Source organism: Rhinolophus hipposideros, assembly GCF_964194185.1.
Source record: "Rhinolophus hipposideros genome assembly, chromosome: 17".
Taxonomy (NCBI): Eukaryota; Metazoa; Chordata; class Mammalia; order Chiroptera; family Rhinolophidae; genus Rhinolophus; species Rhinolophus hipposideros.
In genome coordinates this window covers 59,550,921-59,574,979 of record NC_138063.1, presented here as the reverse complement: position 1 = coordinate 59,574,979, position 24,059 = coordinate 59,550,921, and the positions used below count along the sequence as shown (strand labels likewise).

The following is a 24,059-nucleotide window of genomic DNA, read 5'->3' as shown; positions in this document are numbered from 1 at the left end:
ACAGGAGTTTTGGATTTCTCCGTGTAGATGCCTAGGAGTAGAATTACTGGATCATAGGGTAGTTCCATTTTCAGATTCCTGAGATACCTCCATACTGTTTTCCATAGTGGCTGCACTAATCTGCAATCACACCAACAGTGCACTAGCGTTCCCTTTTCTCCACATCCGCGCCAGCATTTGTTGTTTGTTGATTTATTGATGATAGCCATTTTGACTGGAGTGAGGTGGTATCTCATTGTGGTTTTTATTTGCATTTCTCTGATGGTTAGTGAGGTTGAGCATTTCTTCATGTCTTCTTGCCTTCTGTATGTCCTTTTTAGAAAAATGTCTCCTCAAGTCCTCTGCCCATTTTTTAATTGGGTTGTTTGTTTTTTTGGAGTTGAGTAAGTTTTTTTTGATTTGTGATATTAATCCCTTATCAGATATATCATTGGCAAATATCTTTTCCCATTCAGTAGGATCCCTTTTTGTTTTATTGATGGTTTCCTTTGCTGTGAAAAAACTTTTAAGTTTGATATAATCCCACATGTTTATTTTTTCTCTGACTTCCCTCGCGCGAGGGGATATATCAGTGAAAATCTTACACCAGGTAATGTCCATGAAGTTTCTTTCTATATTTTCTTCTAGATATTTTATGGTTTCAGATCTTACATTTAAGTCTTTAAGCCATTTTGAACTTATTTTTGTATATGGTGTAAGGAGGTGGTCCAGCTTCATTTTCTTGCATGTGTCTGTCCAGGTTTCCCAGCACCACTTATTGAACAGACTGTCTTTACCCCATCGTACATTCTTGTTTCCATTGTCGTAGATTAGATGGGCATATAGGCATGGATTTACTTCTGGACTCTCTATTCTGTTACATTGATCTGTGTGTCTATTTTTATGCCAGTACCATGCTGTTTTGATTACTGTAGCCTTGTAGTATAATTTGAAGTCAGGTATCGTTATACCTCCCACTTTGTTCTTATTTCTCAAGATTGCTGAGGCTATCCGGGCTCTTTTATAGTCCCATATAAATTTTAGGATTATATGTTCTTTTTCTGTGAAAAACGCCATAGGTAGTTTGATAGGAATTGCGTTGAATATGTATATTGCCTTAGGCAGTATGGAGATTTTAACTATATTAATTCTTCCTATCCATGAACATGGAATGTGTTTTCATCTATTTATGTCTTCTTTCATTTCTTTCTTCAGTGTCGTATAATTTTCTGAGTACAGATCTTTTACATCTTTGGTTAGATTTATTCCCAGATATTTTATAGTCTTTGTAGCAATTGTAAATGGAATTGTTTTCTTCATTTCTCCTTCTGATATTTTATCATTGGTATATACAAATGCAACTGATTTCTGAATATTAATTTTGTATCCTGCTACTTTACTAAATTCATCTATCAGTTCTAATAGTTTCTTGATGGAGTCTTTAGGGTTCCCTATATATAGTATCATATCATCTGCATATAATGATAATTTTACTTCCTCCTAACCAATTTGGATGCCTTTTATTTCTTTTTCTTGTCTGATTGCTGTGGCTAGAACTTCCAGCACTATGTTGAATAGAAGTGGAGAAAGTCGGCAACCTTGTCTTGTTCCTGATCTTAGGGGGAATGGTTTAGCTTTTCCCCATTGAGTATGATGTTAGATGTGGGTTTGTCATATATGGCCTTTATTATGTTAAGATATGATCCCTCTATTCCCACTTTCTTAAGGGTTTTTATCATAAAAGGTTGCTGTATTTTATCAAATGCTTTTGCTGCATCTATTGATATGATCATGTGATTTTTATTTTTCATTTTGTTAATGTGGTGTATCACATTAATTGATTTGAGGAAGTTGAACCACCCTGCATACCAGGGATGAATCCCACTTGATCATTGTGAATGATCTTTTTAATGTATTGCTGAATTCTGTTCGCTAATATTTTGTTGAGGATTTTTGCATCTTATGTTCATTAGAGATATCGGCCTGTAGTTTTCTTTTTTTGTGATGTCTTTGTCTGCTTTTGGGATCAGGGTCATAGTGGCTTCGTAAAAAGTGTTTGGGAGTCTTCCTTCCTTCTGGATTTTTTGGAAGAGCTTGAGGAGAATAGGTGATAATTCTTTTTTGAACGTTTTGAAAAATTCATCTGTAAACCCATCTGGGCAGGGCTTTTGTTTATTGGGAGATTATTGATTACTGATTCAATTTCCCTGATGGTAATCAGTCGATTCAGGTTTTCTGTTTCTTCTTGAGTTAGCCTTGGAAGGTTGTGCGCCTCTAGAAAATTGTCCATTTCTTCCATATTGTCAAATTTGTTGGCATATAGTTGCTCATAGTAGTTTCTTAAAATTTTTTGTATTTCTGTGGTGTCTGTTGTCACTTCTCTTTCATTTCTGATTTTATTCATTTGGGTCCTCTCTCTCCTTTTTTAAATGAGTCTGGCTAACGGTTTGCCAATTTGTTTGTCTTCTCTAAGAACCAACTCTTGGATTCATTGATCTTTTGTATTGTTTTTCTGGTTTCTATTTCATTTATTTCTGCTCTGATCCTTATTATCTCCTTCCTTGTGCTCCCTTTGGGTTTATTTTGCTGTTCTTTTCCAGATCCCTTAAGTGTGAAGATAAACTGTCAATTAGTGATGTTTCTTGTTTCTTTAGGTAGGCCTGCAGTGCTATGAACTTCCCTCTTAGGACTGCTTTCGCAGCATCCCATAGATTTTGGGTCGTCGTGTTCTCATTCTCATTTGTCTCAAGATATCTTTTGATTTCTTCTTTGATCTGCTGCTTGACCCATTCATTATTTAGCAACATGTTATTCAGCCTCCATGAATTGGTGTATCTTCCTGGTTTTTTTCCCCTGTAGTTCATTTCTAATTTCATAGCACTGTGGTCAGAGAAGACAATTGGTATGATTTCAATTTTCTTAAATTTATCGAGGCTTGTCTTGTGTCCTAACATATGATCTATTTTAGAAAATGTTCCATGAGCACTTGAGAAGAACGTGTATTCTGCAGCATTGGGGTGAAATGCTCTGAAAATATCGATTAAATCCAAGTGTTCCAAAGTATCATTTAAGGCTGTTGTTTCCATATTGATTTTCTGTCTGGAGGACCTGTCCCTTGTTGTCAGAGGTGTGTTGAAGTCCCCTACTATGATAGTGTTGCTGGTGATCTCTGTCTTTATGTCCATCAGTACCTGTTTTATATATTTAAGTGCTCCTATGTTAGGTGCATAGATGTTTACTAGGGTTATGTCCTCTTGTCGGATTGATCCCTTTATTATTATATAGGGCCCATCTTTGTCTTTTAATCTGTTCTTCATTTTAAAGTCTATTTTGTCAGATATAAGTATTGCAACTCCAGCTTTTTTCTCGCTTCCATTTGCATGAAATATCTTACTCCAACCTTTCACTTTCAGCCTGTGTGTGTCTTTTGATCTGAGATGAGTTCTTTTGTACAGCATATACAAGGGTCTTGCTTCCTTATCCACTCAGACACCTTATGTCTCTTGATTGGAGCATTTAATCCGTTTACATTTAAAGTGATTATTGATAGGTACATAGTTATTGCCATTTTTAAATTTGTAGTAAATCGTTTTCATCTCTCTTCTATTTACAGAAGTCCTTTTAGTATTTCTTGCAATGCTGGCTTGGTTGTAATAAATTCCTTCAGTTTGTTCTTTTCTGGGAAGCTCCTTATCTCTCCATCAACTGAAATGATAGCCTTGCTGGATAAAGCAATCTAGGTTGTAGGCCTTTGTGTTCCATCACTTTGAGTGTCTCCTGCCATTTTTCTGTAGAAAAGTCATTTGATAGTCTTATGGGAGTTTCCTTGTATGTAACCCTCTGCCTTTCTCTTGCTGCTTTTAAGATTCTCTCTTCGTCTTTAAGCTTTGCCATTTTAACTATAATGTGTCTTGGTGTGGGCCTGTTTGGGTTTATCCTGATTGGAACTCTCTGCACTTCCTGGGCTTGTATGTTGGTTTCCTTCATCAGGTTAGGGAAGTTTTCGGACATTATTACCTCAAATATGTTCTCAATCCCTTGCTTCCTCTCTTTGCCTTCTGGTATTCCTATGATGCGCATGTTGTTGCGCTTGATGTTATCCCAGAGGTCTTTTAAACCATCTTCATTGTTTTTTATTCTTTTTTCTTTCTGTTGTTCTGTTTGGGTAATCTCTGCTAACTTGTCTTCTAAGTCGCTGATTTGATCCTCTGCTTTATCTAACCTGCTGGTCATTCCTTCAAGTGAGTTCTTAATTTTGGTAATTGTGTTCTTTAGTTCTAGCTGGTTGTTCGTTAAGATTTCTACATCCTTTTTTAGTTCTAACAACTGGTTGTTCTTTATGATTTCTATATCCTTCTTTATGTCTTCTCTAAGCTCCTTAAACATTCTTATCACCAGTGTTCTGAACTCTGTCTCTGATAGGTTGGTTACCTCTGCTTCATTTGGTTCCAGTTGTGGAGGTTTCTTCTGTTCTTTTATTTGGGACATGTTTCTTTGTCTCCCCATTCTGACTGACTCTCTGTGTTTGCTTTGATGTATTAGGAAGATCCCCTAGAGTTCTTAGTTCTTGCTGGGTTATCTTATGTAGTATGTGTCCTTTATATTTGACTTGGACTACTTCGTTCTTCTCTGCATGTGCTCCAAAGGTGGCTCATGTGTTTAGTATATTGTCCTGTTCAAGAAGAACTTTAATTGCTTTTTGCTTGTGAGTAGGTGGGTTTAACTCCTAGGCTGTCGAGTTGTGAGACTTGGCTCTGCTTACCGCAGGGTGTTCTTCTTGGTGAGGGTTGGCCACTTAAATGAGGTTTGGCCTCTATGGGTCTTGTGCCTTCAGAGAATTCCCTCTGGGTGTGTGACTTGTAGGTCAAACCCGGTAGTATTCTGGTTTGGTCTAGAGTTGGCTTCTGGATATGTTGAATCTTGTGCCTCTTAAGCTGTGCCCTGTTAAGGCAGTTTCAGCACAAGTCAACTTACCAAGTACAACAACAACAAAGAAAACAAAGTACATTCACATGTAAAATACAACCGACAATCTCCACTCAACATAGGCAAGATATCAAAGAAATAAAGAGAGAACAAAGCAAATCAAAACAAGCAGGAAAAAAGGAAAAAAAAAAAAACAAGCAAAGCAAAACAGGAAGCAGCACCAGTCTTGGCTTAAGCCCACCAAGTAATCTCCAGGTTGTCCTCCGCTGTGCCAAAGAGTTCCCTGCAGCGCTGGTCACCTGGTGCCCAGAGTGAATTTGGGAGTGTAGATTTAAATGCGAGGGGCTGAGGGGTCTGGATAACAGTTTTCAGAGAGACCGTGCAGTTTCTGTCCTTTCCTGCACAAATGCACGCTGAGAGTAGCTCCACCAGCCTTGTGCCCAGTACTCCTGAGTCTTAGGGCCCTCCTTCCGTGGGTGTGTGGGAGGGGGCGGGCGAGAGATTTCTAAGCTGCTGAAAGCCGGGAGCTGAGTCTGCCGCTTACTGCTGAACTCAGGGAGTGCTTCCGCGGTTGCCCTTGCCCCGCCCCAGGCCAGCCAGAAAGGGTGGGGGCTGGGGATGGAGGGGTCTTCTCTCTCCCAGGCCAGCTGGGTCACGCTCCACCCGCAGGCCCGAAAAGGTGGTAGCTGGGGGTATGGGAGTCTCCTCTCTCCTCTTCCAGCGAAAATCCCCTCCTCCCAGCCTCTTCCAAAGGTCAGAGCTGGCTGCCAATCTTCCCAGCACCCGAGCACAGACGCCCCTCTGTAATCTGACACTACTCCTTAGTTCAGGGGTCAGTTTAAGTCTCTGGAAGGGCGGGGGGAGGATTCAAAAATCGGGGTGAGGGGCCCAGGTGTGGCCTCTGAGTTCTTTGTCTGCCCTAGGGCCCACGAGCTGTCCGCCCTGACGGGAGCGATCAGCTGTGGGACGCAGGGAAAGAGCCCACCCCCTGGACCCTGCACTCTCCGCTGAAATCTGGGCTCCCGTGGGACTCTAGAGCCCCGGGTGCTGCCTGCCGCTGCTGCTGATGGCACTCTGCAGGGCCACGGCTCTACCATGGGGGGTGGGGAGAGCGCAGCATGTTTCTTCTCGCCCTCCTCGCTCCTCCCCCGCTCGCCCAATTAGCGCTCCCCTAAGCAAACCTTCCACGAGCCTCTCAGCTATACTGGCTTCTATCTTCTCCGCTTGGCCCTGGGTCTCGCTGCAGCGGCGCCAGGCCAGTGCTCCACAGTGGGGGTGGCGTGTCTCCACTTCGCACCCCTCTCTCCTCTCCCGCTCGCCCAACTAACACACCCCAAAGCAAACCTTCCACGAATCTCCGCTCCGTCCTGGGAGCCGCACCGTGGTCGCTGTCCGGCCTTGGCTCCGCCGTGGGGGGGGGGGGTGCGCTTCCACTTCGCTGTCCTGCCTCCTCCCCTGCCCACAATCATCGCACCTTCAGGTAATTCCTCCACGAGTCTCCCCGCTGTTCTGCGTGATGAGCAAAGAACTCCTCGATGGGCTATATGTCCCGATTGCCAGAAAATCCCAAGGAGGATTCAAAAAGAGCGCCCCGCTGCCACAATTCCTATGACGTTATCCCCTCTTGCTACTTTTTTTAAACTTGAATTTTTTTCTCAAGTAAATTGTTAAAAAAAAAGTTTAATTAATAAGTTGTCACACATGATTGAACTTGCAAAGAGGAATGCATGTGTTATACAAACTGCCTCCATAAAGTTTAACTTTATTGGACATTCTTTGAATTCAATAAATCAATAAGCAGTTATGTATTGAGTGCCCACTATATGCCAGACATTGTGAGACAGGCACGGTCATCCCTATCCTAGTGGAATGACAGAACTGAAACACAAAATTACATGAGTTAATCCTTTTCACCTTTTAAAATAAGTGTTCTGAAGGAAAATACACAATGAAAGCATACAGTAGGAAGACCTGAATTAACGTGTAGAGTGAGAGAAGCCTTCTCTGCAGAGAGAGGAGTTAGAGATATTGGGGGGTGGAGGGGCGAGTCTTTCTAAATAGAGAGACCAGCATGTCTGAAGACCCAAGGCAAGAAAATGTATGTGTGCTGAAGGGATTGAAATTGAAAGCAGGCCAGTGTGGCTAGAGCAGGAGTAAGAGGGAGAGCCTGTGATGATTTAGCACTCTGTCGACAAGTAGAGTTCATGGTTAGAGAGGAGGCCTCTCCCAGTGACTTACCATCTGTATAGGTAAGTAGACATGGAACTCAAAGTCACAGAAGCACAGACATTTCTCAAGGAGTAATTATAACTGGAAGAGAATGAACGTTAGCCTTTTAATCATCACTTGCCTTTGAATTTATTTCAATGACTAGAAAAACTTCATGAATGACATGACTTCTTAAAGAGGATAAGGCTTACTATGAAAACAGTATAGTGGTTCCTCAAAAAATTAAAAATAGAGCTACCGTATGACTCAGCAATTCCACTCCTGGGTATTTATCCAAAGAAATCCAAAATACTAATTCAAAAAAATACATGCACCTCTATGTTTACTGCAGCGCTATTCACAGTGGCCAATATGTGGAAACAACTGAAATGCCCATCAATAGACGACTGAATAAAGAATTTATGGTACATTTATACAATGGAGTGTTACTCTGCCATAAAAAAGAATGAAATCTTACCATTTGCAACAACATGGATGGTCCTAGAGGATATTATGCTAAGTGAAATAAGTCAGACGGAGAAAGACAAATACCATATAATCTCACTTATATGTAGAATCTAAAGAACAGAATAAACAAGCAAACAAAACAGAAATAGACTCAGATATACAGAGAAAAAACTGGATGGTTCCCAGATGGGAGGAGGGTTGGGGGATGGGGGAGGAAGGTGAAGGGATTAGAAAGTACAAATTGATAGTCACAAAATAATCATGGGGATGTGAAATACAGTTTGGGGAATATAATCAATAATGTTGTAAAGATTATGTAAGATGTCAGATGAGTACTGGACTATTGGGGGGATTACGTCACAGATTGTGTAGACGCCTGACCACTGCACTGCACTGTACACCTGAAGCTGATGTAGAATAATAGTGAATGAATGTCAACTATAATTATATATATACATATACATATAAAATTATATAATCTGTATATAGATATATTCCCCCCACACACACACAGGATATAAAGTACAGCATAGGGAATGTAATCAGTGGTATTGTAATAGCTATGTACGATGTCAGAGGGGTAGTGGACACTTGGGGGTGGCTATCACTTTGTGAGGGGTATAAACATCTAATTATTATGTTTTATACACCTGAAACCAACTAAAAAAAAAGTAACCTGCATTTTAAAAAAAATACCGATAAGTCTTATTAGTTTTCCTAGGTAAGAAGAAAGTTACTCAGAATTATTGACTTCCTTCATTTGACCCTGACCATCACAATACAAGTAAACCTAGTAAAATCTAGAGAAAGTATTTTTGTCTACTAAGGACACAAGATCATTTCCAAAGTGTCCTTGTGCTTCCTTGCACTGGCCTTTCATGTGCAATTACCTATCGTGGAATATCGGTGTTCTCCTATGCAGTATTTAGACATATGGCCAGAATCCCCATTTTCATCCACCATTATCCATCAACCCCTAGACACCAGTCTGGGGTCTTTCCCTGAGTGCTGGTAGATTGGATTCAAGCCTGAGCAGCCTTCTTTCTTCTGTTGCTTTCTGATTCCTCTTACCACATCACAGTCATAAGTCAGAAAGAGAGGTAGAAAAAAAAGTAGAAAGAAGAACAAAATTTTCTAGTCTTATTCTATTCTGTTCAGAGCCACTTTACTCCCACCCTAAATGCCCTGTCTACTTGATACAAGACTTATTCCAGAATCCCCTGGAGTATAGGTGTAGGGGAAGATGGGTTGAGCGGCCAGCTTTGAGTTAAAGTGTGAGAATGTGTTATCAATAAATCATGTGGCACAATTCTAATCTGAATGAATGTTTTTCTGTCTATTGCAGTAAAATTCATTGGACAAAGTTTGTATAAAATCGTTTTGGTCATTGTATTTCAGATTTTATCAGTAATCCCGTACTGGCCACCTTCCCCAAGCTCTTGGAGCAGCCTGATGTGATGGATGCACTCAGGGTGGGTAGCATGCATCATGATGGGAACCTGATGGGTTCTGGAAGCAGTTAAACATACCACATTAGTGAATTCCGACACCTGCTCTTGGGTTTTTTTCCCTGCTATTTTCATGATGTCTCCCAATCTTTGTTCATTTTCCAGCTAACTTGGGTTCATCCTTCCTTTCTTAACTTGAGTGTTACTTTCCCAGACTGCCTACTCAGACCCAATAAGAAGATGGAGTGTCTGCTACATACACTATTGCAGTCTCTTGTCTGTTGTTTGACCCTTGACTTTAGATGGCCACTAATTGTGTCCTAAGAACAAAAATCCAAAATCATTTGTTAGATAAATCAACTGAGTTCTCAGGGGAGAGTCCGGGCATGCATATCATTTTTTAAATTTAATTCTACATACTGTCTGCTGTATGAAGTAGCAGCTGGTTGATCCATATGAAATCTCCAATTTTCAGCCATATTTGACCTTCAAATACGTCAGTTTTATAAAGTTCAACTTAGTATATGAGGGTCAACAAATATTACAAGACCTATATGCCTACAAGACAGATGCTCAGATACCACGGCAAATGCCACAGGGGAAGTATGACCCAGGTCCTTGGAAACTTAAAGAAGGCAGGAAATGAGGACCAGGAGCCTATTTCATTAAAGAGGTACTATGTGACATAGACTTAATACAAGGCAGGGTCAATTTGAATTTTGACATACTAAGATGGGAGTAGAAGACATTACAGGTGGAGGGATCAGCATGAACAAACATTCTGGAGTAGGAAGGACTGGAGAGTGTTTTTGAGCAGAGCAGTGATCCATTGTGGCATGTCGGTGGGTGTTGTCGGTAGATAGGCATGGCCAGTGTGAGTCTCATGTCCGAAGGAGGAGGGCAAGAGGTTGTGGGTGATCCATTAAGGTTTCGCTTCAGAGAAACTTCTGACAGCCCACAGAGGTAGAAAGCACACATGCAGGAAGAAGGTGAGCTGTTAGGAGGTGACTCCTGTTGGTAAGGAGGGAGGTCATATGGGTCTCACAGAGAAATGGAAGGTTCTTATGAAACTTCAAAACGGCTTTCATCTGCTGGTTTCGATAGAGTGGAGAGTGTCAACAGAACAATAAAATTTGCAGCAAAAACACTTTAAAAATGTTTATGGGAGAGGGGAAAAAATGGCGGCGTGAGGTGAGTCCTCCACAAAGGACTCCCTGCACAGCAGACAGGCAAGACAAAGAGTCCCACTACTGAATTCATCTCCAGGTGGGTGAATTGCGTGAGCAAGGGAGGAGGGACAGGAGAACTGTGGAGACGGAGCCGTGCGGGCGCAGGACGCAGACCTAGCTCAGTGCTCAGAGCTTGCTGCTCCCAGAACTACCACAGCTGGGGGAGAGGGAAGGACTCGGACTGCTAGGGCTCCACTTACGGCCCACAGGGCTGAGGGAGCAGCATATAACACGGCTGAACCCAATGCTCACGGCAGCAAAGACTGAGGGAATAGACAGAGAATTCAAGATTGCAATTCTGAAAACATTGAACGAGATGCAAGAAAACACAGAAAGGCAGTTTAACGAACTCAGAAACACAATCAAAGAACAACATGAGCATTTTACAAAAGAGATTGAAATCTTGAAAAAGAACCAAATAGAATTTCTGGAGATTAAGAACTCAATAGAAGAAATTAACAATAAAATATCCAGCTTAGGTAGTAGAGTTGACCAGATGGAGGAAAGAATCTGTGACATCGAAGATAGGAACCTGGAAATGACACAGATGGAAGAAGAAACAGACTTGAGACTTAAAAGAAATGAAAGAACTCTACAAAACTTTCTGACTCCATCAGAAAGAGCAATATAAGAATAATGGGCATACCAGAAGGAGAAGAAAGAGAGAAGGGAACAGAGAATATATTCAAACAAATCGTCGATGAGAACTTCCCAAACTTGTGGAAAGAACTGGATCCTCGAATCCAAGAAGCAAATAGAACACCTAATTACCTCAATCCCAACAGGCCTTCACCAAGGCACATTGTATTGAAGCTGTCTAAAATCAATGACAAAGAAAGAATCCTCAAGGCAGCCAGGGAAAAGAAGACAGTAACTTACAAAGGAAAGCTCATTAGATTATCATCAGATTTTTCAGCGGAAACTCTACAAGCTAGGAGGGAATGGAACCAAATATTCAAACTATTGAAAGAGAGAAATTACGAGCCAAGAATAATATATCCAGCAAAGATCTCTTTTAGATATGAAGGAGGAATAAAGACCTTTCCAGAAATCCAGAAGCTGAGGGAATTTTCTAATGCACGACCTGCACTACAAGAAATACTAAAGGAGGCTATTAGACCACCATCAACAGGGACAACTTGTGGCAACCAAAACATAAAAAGGGGGAGAGTAAAGGCCTGAACTGGAGTATGGGAATAGAGAAAGTAAGCGTGCTGAAGAAACTGGAATACTCTAAATATCAAACTTTTTTTTACATAAATATAAGGGTAACCACTCAAAAAACATCCAGAACTGAAATATATACTGTAATAAAAGAAAAAAACAGAGGAAAACATCATAGAATACCATCATGCAGAAATAATAGACAAGAACAAAAAGGCAAAAAAACAATGGAGACACAGCCTTACCAGAAAAATAAAGATAGAATGACAGGAAATCCTCACATATCAATAATCACCCTAATGTAAATGGACGGAACTTACCAATAAAGAGACACAGAGTAGCAGATTGGATCAAAAAACTAAACCCAACCATATGCTGCCTACAAGAGACACATCTCAGCTACAAGGACAAGCATAGACTCAAAGTGAAAGGGTGGAAATTGACACTCCAAGCAAATGGTACCCAGAGAAAATCAGGTGTAGCCATAATGATTTCCGATGAAACACTTCAGGGTGAAAAACATAACAAAAGACAAAGATGGACATTTCATAATGGTAAAGGGGACTATACAACAAGAAGACATAACAGTCATCAATATTTATGCCCCCAATCAGGGAGCACCGAAATATACCAAGCAACTACTAACAGAATTAAGGGAGAAATTGATCAAAACACAATTATGCTAGGGGACTTAAATACATCATTGACAGCTATGGATAGATCATCCAAACAGAAGATAAATAACGAAATAGCAGCCCTAAATGACACATTAGATGAAATGGACAAAGTTGACATATATAGAACACTTCATCATAAAACATCAGACCATACATTCTTTTCTAGTGTACATGGAACATTTTCAAGGATAGACCATATATTGGGACATAAAATCAGCCTCAGCAAATTTAAGAAGATTGAAATCATACCAAGCATATTCTCTGATCACAAGGCTTTGAAATCTGATATCAACTGCAAAAAGAAAGCAGGAAAAAACACAAATATATGGAGTTTAAACAACATACTTTTAAAGAACGACTGGGTCAAAGAAGAAATTAGAGGAGAGATCAAAAGATACATAGAAACAAATGAAAATGCAAATACATCCTACCAAAATTTTTGGGATGCGGCGAAAGCAGTTTTAAGAGGGAAATTTATATCATTACAGGCCTATCTCAAGAAACAAGAAAAATCCCAAATAAATAACCTCATGTTACACCTCAAGGAACTAGAAAAAGAAGAACAAGCGAAACCCAAAGTCAGCAGAAGAAAGGAAATAACAAAAATCAGAGCAGAACTAAATGAAATAGAGAACAAAAAGACAATAGAAAAAATTAATGTGACAAAGAACTGGTTCTTTGAAAAGATTTACAAAATTGGCAAACCCTTGGCTAGACTCACTAAGATAAAAAGAGAGAAGACACTAATTAACAAAATCAGAAATGAAAAAGGGGAAGTTATCACGGACACCACAGAAATACAAAGGATTATCCAAGAATACTATGAAGTACTATATACCACCAAATTCAATAACTTAGAAGAAATGGACAAGTTCTTAGAAACATATAGCCTTCCAAGGCTGAATCATGAAGAACTGGAAAATCTAAACAGGCCGATCACCAGTAACGAAATTGAATCAGTCATCAAAAACCTTCCCAAAAGCAAAAGTCCCGGAACAGATGGCTTCACTAGTGAATTCTACCAAACCTTCAAAGAGGATCTAATACCAATCCTGCTCAAACTCTTCCAAAACATTGAAGAAGAGTCAGTACTCCCTAACTCATTTTATGAGGCCAGCATTACCCTGATACCAAAACCTGGTAAGGACAACACAAAAAAAGAAAACTACAGACCAATATCTCTGATGAATACAGATGCTAACCCTAAACAAAATTCTAGAAAATCGAATACAACAATGTATTAAAAAGATTATTCATCACAACCAAGTGAGGTTCATCCCTGGGGCACAAGGATGGTTCAACATTCGCAAATCCATCAGTGTGATACATCACATAAACAAAATAAAGGGAAAAAATCATATGATTTTATCAATTGATGCAGAAAAAACATTTGATAAGATACAACATCCATTTATGATTAAAACACTTAATAAAATTGGTGTAGAATAAAAATACCTCAACATAATAAAGGCCATATATGACAAGCCCTCAGCTAATTTCATAATTAATGGTGAAAAGCTGAAGCCCTTTGCTCTAAGTTCGGGAACATAACAAGGTTGTCCCCTATCACCTCTGCTTTTCAACATAGTGTTGGAAGTCCTTGCCAGAGCAATCAGGCAAGAGAAAGAAATAAAAGGCATCCAAATTGGGAATGAAGAAGTTAAATTGTCATTCTTTGCAGATGACATGATGCTATATATAGAAAACCCAAAAGACTTCACCAAAAAGCTATTAGAAACAATCAATGAATACAGTAAAGTTGCTAGGTACAAAATCAACGTACAAAAGTCCATTGCTTTCCTATATACCAACAATGAAATCTCAGAAAAAGAAATACAAAAAATGATTCCTTTTGCAATTGCAGCAAAAAGAATAAAATACCTAGGAATAAACTTAACAAAGGATGTGAAGGATTTATATGCTGAAAACTATAAGACATTTTTGAAAGAAATTGAAGACGACACAAAGAAATGGAAAGACATTCAGTGCTCATGGATTGGAAGAATCAACATAGTTAAGATGGCCATATTACCCAAAGCCATATACAGATTTAATGCAATCCCCGTCAAAATCACAATGGCATTTTTTTAAAGAAATAGAACAAAAAATCATCAGATTTGTTTGGAACCACAAAAGACCCCGAATAGCCAAAGCAATATTAAAAAAAAAAGAAGAAGAACAATACTGGAGGTATCACACTCCCTGATTTTTGCTTGTACTACAGGGCTGCAATAATCAAAACAGCTTGGTATTGGCGGAAAAACAGACACATAGACCAATGGAATAGAATTGAGAACCCAGAAATAAAACCACAGAAATATGGACAGATAATTTTTGACAAAGAAGCTAAAAACATACAATGGAGGAAAGACAGCCTCTTCAATAAATGGTGCTGGCAGAATTGGATAGCTACGTGCAAAAGAATGAAACTGGACTGCTATCTGTCACCATGTACCAAAATTAATTCAAAATGGATCAAAGACTTAAGCATAAGACCTGACACAATGAAAAACTGCATTGAAGAAAACATAGGTACTAAACTTATGGATCTTGGGTTCAAAGAGCATTTTATGAATTTGACTCCAAAGGCAATGGAAGTAAAAGCTTAAATCAACGAATGGGATTATATGAAACTGAAAAGCTTCTGCACAGCAAAAGAAACTATTGACAAAATAATGAGGCAACCAACTGAATGGGAGAAGATTTTTGCAAACAGTGCCTCTGATAAGGGGCTAATATCCAAAATATACAAGGAACTCATGAAACTCAACAACAACAAAACAAAGAACCCAATTGAAAAATGGACAGAGGACCTGAAGAGACATTTCTCCAAAGAGGATATACAAATGGCAAATAGACATATGAAAAAATGCTCAACATCGCTAATCATCAGAGAAATGCAAATGAAAACCACAATGAGATATCACCTCACCCCAGTCAGAATGGCTTTCATCAACAAGACAAATAGTAACAAGTGTTGGAGAGGCTGTGGAGAAAAAGGAACCCTCATACACTGTTGGTGGCAATGCAGACTGGTGCAGCCACTATGGAAGGCAGTGTGGAGGCTCCTCAAGAAATTACGAATAGAATTACCATATGACCCAGCAATCCCTCTCCTGGGTATCTACCCAAAAAGTCTGAAAACATTTCTCTATAAAGACATGTGTACTCCAATGTTCATTGCAGTTTTGTTTACGGTGGCCAAGACATGGAAACAACCAAAATGTCCTTCGATAGATGAATGGATAAAGAAGTTGTGATATATATACACAATGGAATACTATTCGGCGTTAAGGAAAGATGATATAGGAGCATTTGTGGCAACATGGATGGATCTTGAGAGTATAATGCTAAGTGAAATAAGTCAGACAGACAAAGCAGAGAACCCTATGATTTCACTGATATGTGGTATATAAACCAAAAACAACAAAAGAACAAGACAAACAAATGAGAAAGAAAAACTCATAGACACAGACAATAATTTAGTGGTTACCAGAGGATAAGGGGGTGGGGGTGGGTGATGAGGGTAAAGGGGATCAAATATATGGTGATGGAAGGAGAACTGACTCTGGGTGGTGAACACCCAATGGGATTTATAGATGATGTAATACAGAATTGTACACCTGAAATCTATGTAAATTTACTAACAATTGTCACCCCAATAAATTTAATAAAAAAAATGTTTATGGCATATGATTACCCATAATTTCAGATAAATTCATTTGGCACTATAGCTAGATAATGCAGAGTTTCTCTTCTTTTTTTATAAAGTCATTAGTATTATAATATTTATTCATTATACAGAGCATAGATACACTGATTCATTCAACAAAGATTTCACAAGAGCCCACTGTGGCTGAGTCACAGCTGGGCACTGGAATGCTTCTCTACGTGTGTAACAAGTCACAGAATCTGGATATTGGTGTTAGGAGGAATCTGTGGGCTAATCTAGTCTAAATTCTGTATTTCCTGATAAGCTGACGGCTCAAAGAAGTGTCATGACCTGTCTTGCCATGGAGTTCAACAGTGGCCAGGCCAGGCTTCACTGCATTTCAGTTCTGGGTGTATCCAGCTATACGAGAGGCTCTTCAACCTCACATATATTACTAGAAAGAAAAGAAAAGGCCTTTTGTGGTATAAGTCTGTTTAAATATATATACTTATATTTGTATATCTGCCTATGAAAAGATCTGGAAGAATAGACTCTGGAAAGGTAACAGTGCTTACGTCTGGATTTCATGGGTTATTTTTTCTGTGTTTTCTTAATTTTTCCACAGTGAATTATTTGTATAATAAATGATAAAATTTAAAAAGTGGTTTCTTCCTTTTTGAGCCTTTTCTTGGTGGCACCCTGAATGACCTAATACAGGCTGTGCAGCGATAGCTTTCAGGTTTCTCTCTCGCTCATGGTACCTTCCTGCATGGATCAATGGAAGGCCCTGCTCCAGAGTCACCCAAGACCACAGGCTGATAGCCCTCATCTGAACTACTGGCTCTGTTGCTAGTTGCCCCTCAGAAAGAGAGAATGGAGAACTTTCCTTGGGCTTCCCACTGCCTATGCCCCGAGGCAGCATAGACCAGGACCAGTCATGTGGCTCCACTAAATTTCAAGGGAGCTGGAAAGTAGTCTTCTGTTTTCTCCAGAGGAAGGAGAAGTGATCTGGGTACGTAGTAGTGACCTTCCCTCCCACATGCTTTCTCTGTTCCCTGTTGAGTTACAGTAAGTGAAACAACTGACTACTTGCTGGTAACTCAGTGAAAAGTGAGGTGGGACCTTGACACTTAACTAATGAACAATGGGCAAATGTTACCAGCCGGTAAGTCTAAAGTTGCTGAGTGATATTTGTGTTAAGCCAGATTCCTTTTAAAGTTTACATTATGAGGTGTGTGAGTCTCCTAGTGTTAACTCAGCTAAGTTCAGTTTGTTGGTGGTGCTTCGGTGATAATGATAGCCTGTACAGTGAAACACTCTGCTCTCTAAGGGTGCTCTTCAGACACTCCAGGATCCATAGGTACAGCAGTCAGTAGGTGGAGGAACACATCCCCTAAGGCAGCTCTTCCCAGGAGTACCTGTGAAGGTCCGGGATGTGGCTATGAGGGGCACAGCGGTGGTCTCTTGGTGGGAAACTTCTCCTTTATTTTGTGGAGAATCTGTCTTGGTGCCATACGTCATATTCACGCTCTGGCCTTCCTACTGAGAATGGGTTCCATGGACCCCATGAAATCAGGAGGCGCCAATAAGCACAACCTGAGGCCCAGGAATGAGCAACAGAGAGCCTGGGCAACCCCCTCACTTACAGTGTAGGAATTGGTACCATGAACCTTCACCTCAGACTTATGTGGGGTTAATGGAACTCTGGGTTTTTCTTCCTTTAAAGAAGAATTGGTGAAGCCTCATGGATACATTGAAAATCTTTACCGCAAAGCTGTACTGCATTTATGTCACCCTGACGATGTAATTATCACGGCAGACAGAACTGCAGACAAGTATGCTTTGGCATTTTTCTATTATCATTACTGCCTTACCTTAAAAGCTTGCTAGTGTTTTATTGTTCAGGTGCTGTGTTTGTGCTGTTTGAGTATGTATGTTAATGTTTCACTGATTCTATTCTTATATTAGTTTTAACTTGTAAGAAGCACAGGCTTCTGAGGCATCTTTCCCTACCTAGTCAGTCTGGTTCTGGGTCATTATCAATAGATGCCTACAGATTCAATTCTTATGGGTCTGGGTTCTGCACAGCATTTTAAACCCCAACCATATGTTTAATTTACAGTAAAGCTGCAGAAGTGTGGTAAAGACTTGTGAACTATTGGATTAATGTAATATTTCTATTTCCTTTTTAGAGTTCATGGGCTGAGAAAGAAAGCACATTAAAAAGATCAGAGAAGGTAATATGCTTTTCCATGTGGAACTTAATACTTGTAGCACTCAATGTGTGCTTGCACACTCCAATAATGCCTCTTTTTTAGCTAACATAGCCATAGTTATAATCCCTCTTAATCCATTAAACTTGTCATTATGGCTATAGACACATTCCAAGAAGGGTCTGGGTGAACAATTCCTAATATGAAAAGAAACACATGTTCACATTTTAGATCACTGAATTTCATTCAGTTGAGGGGAAGTTTCTAAACCAAAGTCTCCCAGTTGACTATCAAATTTCTCTTCTTTTAAAAATATTCCTCTAGCTCTCAAAGTCTATATGAGGTAAGGAGAAGGAAAGAGAAAATTGGCCTAAACTATATCATACATTGAAAAAATTCATGGCGCATGCTTACATTGCTGTGGAAGTATGGTCATTACAAACCAAATGGTGCCTGCATTAGGCAGTGAGCAGTGGTGTAACTGCTGTAATCCAGGATTCAACAAATATTTTCTGTGAAGGGCCAGATAGTAAATATTTTTGGCTTTGTGGACCATAAGTCTCTGTCACAATGACTCAGCTTCGATATTGTAATGCAAAAGCAGCCATAGACAATAGGTAAACCTCTGAGCATGGCTGTGTTTCGATAAAACTATAAAAAGGCAGTGGGCCGCATTGCAACCGTGGTCTGTGGTTTTCTAATTTAAAATGTTAATTATCTACAGAAACATAGAAGAACAAACAAACTAAAAACCCTTAAAATTGAGCGAAAAGTATACATATTGTATTCTTATTTGAGCTTCCCTTTGACCAATACCATCTACATTTTATTTTGGCTAAATGGGCAGGTTTAATGCTATTCTAGTAGAGCTACTCTATTCTAGTAGACAAGATGCTGGGTCTGAGGCCTGTGGAAATAGCCGCCTACAATATGGTGAGCTTGGAGGGACGGCATCTGTGTGCAGCCTCCGCTGTGTGTGGGTCCCTCTGCCTTCAGACTGCTGTGCTCTAGGATTTCCACCAGTTTGTCAGTGTCAAGGGTGCTGACAGTGTTGACACTGCAGTAGTCTTCTTATCTGGGGAGGATCTGACAACAAATCCTTCCTCCTGGGGTCTCCTTTCTCTGGGTTTCACACAGAACACTTGCTGCCCTTTTCTTATAACAACTTGACAATTCTCTGATGTGCTGTAAGCAAATTAAGTGGACAGAACTAACTTCACATTGAGTTTGATTTGTATTTATGTGGACCCACACCTGTGTCACCAGAATTAGACTTCAGTACCGCATTCTATTTTATGACTCTCTCCTCAAATAGACTCCCTCAGTGGGGCTTAGGAGAACACTGGTTTCAAGGAGTCACCCCCAAAAGCCTCAGGGAGAACTGCTCATCTCTGCTCCGTGGTGACTTTGCTTCCACTAAGAGGGGCTGTTTCCTGACTGCCTGGCTGGTCCAGATCCGATGACCTGCCGAGCACTATGACACCTCCACTCACCCCCCATGGCTTTTAGTTAAGAGTTCATCGAATTTAACACAACAAATAATGATGCAGATCCATTCACAGTTATTTATGGTGGTGTTTTCCTAGAGAGATGGAGAGTTCCTGAAGGCTGTGTTTCTCCTGGTTTACCATGACTGCGTGGTCCCCCTTCTCCATTCGACACTCCTGCCCCCATTCAGGTGGGCAGAAGAAGAGACTGAGGCTGCACGATGGAAAGTCATCGCTGACTTCCTGAAGCAAAACCAAGAAAACAAGGGTGCTCTCCAAGCTCTGCTGTCACCAGATGGAGTTCATGAACCTTTTGACATTTCAGAGCAGACCTATGACTTCCTGGGTGAAATAAGAAAGAAAACAGCCTGACACTGGTGACCTATGACCCTTAGCTTCCCACCGAATCTCAAGGATCCTCCATGATGACCTGGATAAAGTAACAGAACCAAAGTAACTGTCACATTTAACTTAGGCTTTACCCTTCTTTGTACAGACCAAATTCTATATGAAATATTTATCTCAAAAGTTGAATATGCTTTAATACAATAAAATGTTTTTATGAGGAATACTGTCATATCTAAATTTAAAGAGAATTTTTTTCAAAAACTAACTAAGTTGACTGTACCTATACATTTGTATCAAAGCAAGATTTCATCAAAAGCTGAATTTGTGATTATTCAAGAAAGTGAAACTAATCCGTGGAACTGGAGAAAATACTTGCAAATCATATACCTGGTAAGAGTCTAGTATCGAGAATATATAAATGTATAATTATTGCTAATAGAATTTTTGTTGTGAAATGAAGGGGAAATCAGAGAAACCTATTTGAGAAAGTTGTATTATTAATCACTTAATTCAGTCTAATTATTATTATTATTAGTTTCAGGTGTACAAAACAATGTAATAGTTAGACATTTATACCCTCACAAAGTTATAACCCCCTCTCCCCCAATCTACTACCCCTCCGACATCATATATAGCTGTTACATTTCCACTGTCTCTATTCCTTATTCTGTACTCCACATCCTGTGACATATATATTAAATGATAGTTGACATTCATTGATATTCAGCTTCAGCCATACTGCAGTGGTCAGGCACCTACACCATTCATGAAGTGGTCTCCCTAATAAGACAAGTGTCCATCAGATACCCTACAAAATCTTTACATTATTGATTTTATTTCCCAAACTGACTTTTGTATCCTCATGGCAATCTTGTGGTTACCAATTGTGCTTTCTCATCCCCTCACCTTCTCCCTCATCCACCCCGACACCGCATCTAGCAACCCTCAGTTTTTCATCTATATCTCTGAGACTGTTTCTGATTAGTTTGTTCATTTATTCTATCCTATAGATTCCACATATAAGTGAGATCCTTCTCCATCTGATTTATTTAAGTATAATGTTCTCTAGCTCCATCCATATCATAGCAAATGGTAAGATTTCTTTCTTCTTTATGGCCAAGTAATACTCCATTGTATAAATGTACCACAGTTTTTTAATCCAGTCATCTACTGATGGGCATTTCAGTTGTATTTCATGTCTTGGCTATTGTGAATAGTGCTGCAATAAACATCGGGGTGCATAAATGTTTTCGAATTAGTGTTTTGGATTTCTCTGGAAGGATACCTGGGAGTGGAATTGCTGGGTCATAAGATAGTTCTATTTCCAATTTTTTGAGATAACTCCATACTGATTTCCATAGTGGCTGCACCAATCTGCAATCCCACCAGCAGTGCCTGAGAGATCCATTTTGGGGGGATCCTCACAAGCACTTGTTGTTTGTTGATTTATTGATGATAGCCATTTTGACTGGGGTGAGGTGGTATCTCATTGTGGTTTTTATTTGCATTTCTCTAATGATTAATGAAATTGAATATTTTTTCATATCTCTGTTTGCCATCTGTATGTCCTCTTTAAAAAATGTCTCTTCATGTCCTCTGCCCATTTTTTAATTGGGTTGTTTGTTTTTTGGAGTTGAGTTGTATGAATTTTTTATAAATTTTGGATATTAACCCCCTATCAGATATATCATTGACAAATATCGTCTCCCATTCAGTACGATGCCTTTTTGTTTTACTGATGGTTTCCTTTGCTGTGAAAAACTTTTTAATTTGATGTTATTTTTTCTCTTACTTCCCTTGCCGGAGCGGATACATCAGTAAAAATATTACTAAGAGTAATGTCTGCAAACTTTCTCCCTATATTTTCTTCTAGGAGATTTATGGTTTCAGATTTTACATTTAAATCTTTAATCCCTTTTGAATTTATTCTTGTATATGGTGTAAGGAGGTTGCCCAGCCTCATTTTTTTCCATATGTCTGACAGGGTTTCCCAGCACCATTTATTGAATAGACTGTCTTTATCCCAATGTAAAGTCTTGCTTCTATTGTCATAGATTAAATGACCGCATAGGCATGGATTTATTTCTGGGCTCTCTATTGTGTTCCATTGATCTATGTGCCTGTTTTTATACCAGTACCATGCTATTTTGATTACTGTAGCCTTGTAGTATAATTTGATGTCAGGTATCATGATACCTCCCACTTTGTTCTTATATCTCAAAATTGCTGTGGCTATCTGGGGTCTTTTATGGTTCCATATAAATTTTAGCATTATATGTTCTATTTCTGTGAAAAAATGTCCTTGGTAGTTTAATAGGAATTGTGTTAAATCTGTATATTGCCTTAGGCAATATGGACATTTTAAATATATATTCTTCCAATTCATGAGCATGGTGTGTGTTTCCATTTATTTGTATCTTCTTTAATTTCTCTCTTCAGTGTCTTATAGTTTTCTGAGTACAGGTCTTTTACTTCTTTGGTTAAAATTATTTCTAAGTATTTTATAGTGTTTGAAGCAATTGTAAATGGGACTGTTTTCTTAATTTCTCCTTCTGGTAGTTTATTATTGGTGTATATAAATGCAACTGATTTCTGAATATTAATTTTGTATCCTGCTATTTTACTAAATTCATTTATCAGTTTTAATATTTTTCTGGTGGAGTCTTTAGGGTTCTCTCTATATGGTATTATGTCATATTCATATAATGAAATTTTACTTCCTCCTTACCAATTGGGATGCCTTTATTTTTTTTTCTTATCTGATTGCTGTGGCTCGTACTTCCCGAACACTCTTGAATAGAATTGGAGAAAGTGGGCAACCTTGCTTGTTACTGACTTAAGGGGAATGGTTTTAGCTTTTCCCCATCAAGTATGATGTTAACAGTGGATTTATCACATATGGCCTTTATTATGTTGAGATATGGTCCTTCTATTCCCACTTTCTTATGAGTTTTTATCATAAATGTCTACTGGATTTTGTCAAATGCTTTTTCTGCATCTATTGATATGATCATGTGATTTTTATTTTTCATTTTGTTAATGTGGTATGTTACATTAATTGATTTGAGGATATTGAACCTACCTTGCATACCAGGAATGAATCCCACTTGATTGTGGTGTATGATCTTTTTAATGTATTGCTGAATTCTGTTTGCTAACATTTTGTTGAGGATTTTTTCATCTATGTTCATTAGGGATATCAGCCTGTAGTTTTTTTGTTGTTTTTTTTGTAATGTCTTTGTCTGATTTTGGGATAAGTGTGATAGTGGCCTCATAAGAAGAGTTTGCGAGCCTTCCCTCCTGGATTTTTTTGATAATTTGAGAACAATAGGTGGTAATTATTTTTTGAATGTTTTGTAAAATTCACCTGTAAAGCCATCTGGTCCAGGGCTTTTGTTTGTTGGGAGGTTTTTGATTACTGATTCAATTTTCCTGGTAGTAATCAGTCTATTCAGATTTTCAATTTCTTCCTGAGTTAGCCTTGGAAGGTTTTATGCTTCTAGAAAATTATACATTTCTTCCAGATTGTCTCATTTGTTGGCATATAGTTGCCAAAAATTTTTGTATTTCTGTGTTGTCTGTTGTCATTTCTCCTCTTTCATTTCTGATTTTATTAATTTTAATTTTAGTCCTCTATATTTTTGGATGAGTCTGGCTAAAGATTTGTCTATTTTGTTTATCTTCTATAAAAACCAGCTCTCGGTTTCATTGATCTTTTGTGGTATTATTTTTTTTTTTTTGGTCCCTATTTCATTTATTTCTGCTCTGGTCTTTATTATCTCCTTCATTGTACTCCCTTTGGGCTTATTTTGCTATTCTTTTTTTGCTATTCTTTTTCCAGATCTCATAAGTGTGAAGATAAACTGTTGATTTGAGATTTTTCTTGTTTCTTTAGGTAGGCCTACAATGCTATGAATTTCCCTCTTAGGGATGCTTTTGCTGCATCCCATAGACATTTTGGTTGTTGTGTTTTCATTTTCATCTCGAGGTATCTTTTGATTTCTTCCTTGATCTCATTGTTGACCCATTCATTATTTACTAACATGTTATTCATCCTCCATGTATTTGTGTGTCTTCCAGTTTTTTTTCTTGTAATTGATTTCTAATTTCAAAGCACTGTGGTCAGAGAAGACACTTGATATGATTTCAATTTTTTTTAATTTATGGAGACTTGTTTTGTGGCCTAACATGGGATCTATCTTGGAAAATGTTCCAAAAAAAGAATGTGCACTCGAGAAGAATGTATATTCTGCAGCTTTG

The 24,059-nt window shown here is 38.9% G+C and overlaps 1 protein-coding gene across 14 annotated transcripts in view; it reads left to right on the top strand.

Annotated features, from left to right (window-relative positions):
- Positions 1 to 22,186, top strand: part of NPHP1 (nephrocystin 1) — a gene marked incomplete at its 5' end in the record, with an annotated part of 94,194 nt that extends 72,008 nt beyond the window's left edge. For all 14 annotated transcript variants that reach the window (XM_081078946.1, XM_081078947.1, XM_081078939.1 and 11 more), the window contains 3 exons: positions 8,980 to 9,053; positions 17,944 to 17,988; positions 19,551 to 22,186. In XM_081078946.1, coding sequence (XP_080935072.1) covers positions 8,980 to 9,053; positions 17,944 to 17,988; positions 19,551 to 19,823 — 392 coding nt within the window. In that variant the 3' untranslated portion in view covers positions 19,824 to 22,186. The remainder of the gene's footprint in view (positions 1 to 8,979; positions 9,054 to 17,943; positions 17,989 to 19,550) is intronic.
- Positions 22,187 to 24,059: the final 1,873 nt, after the last annotated feature.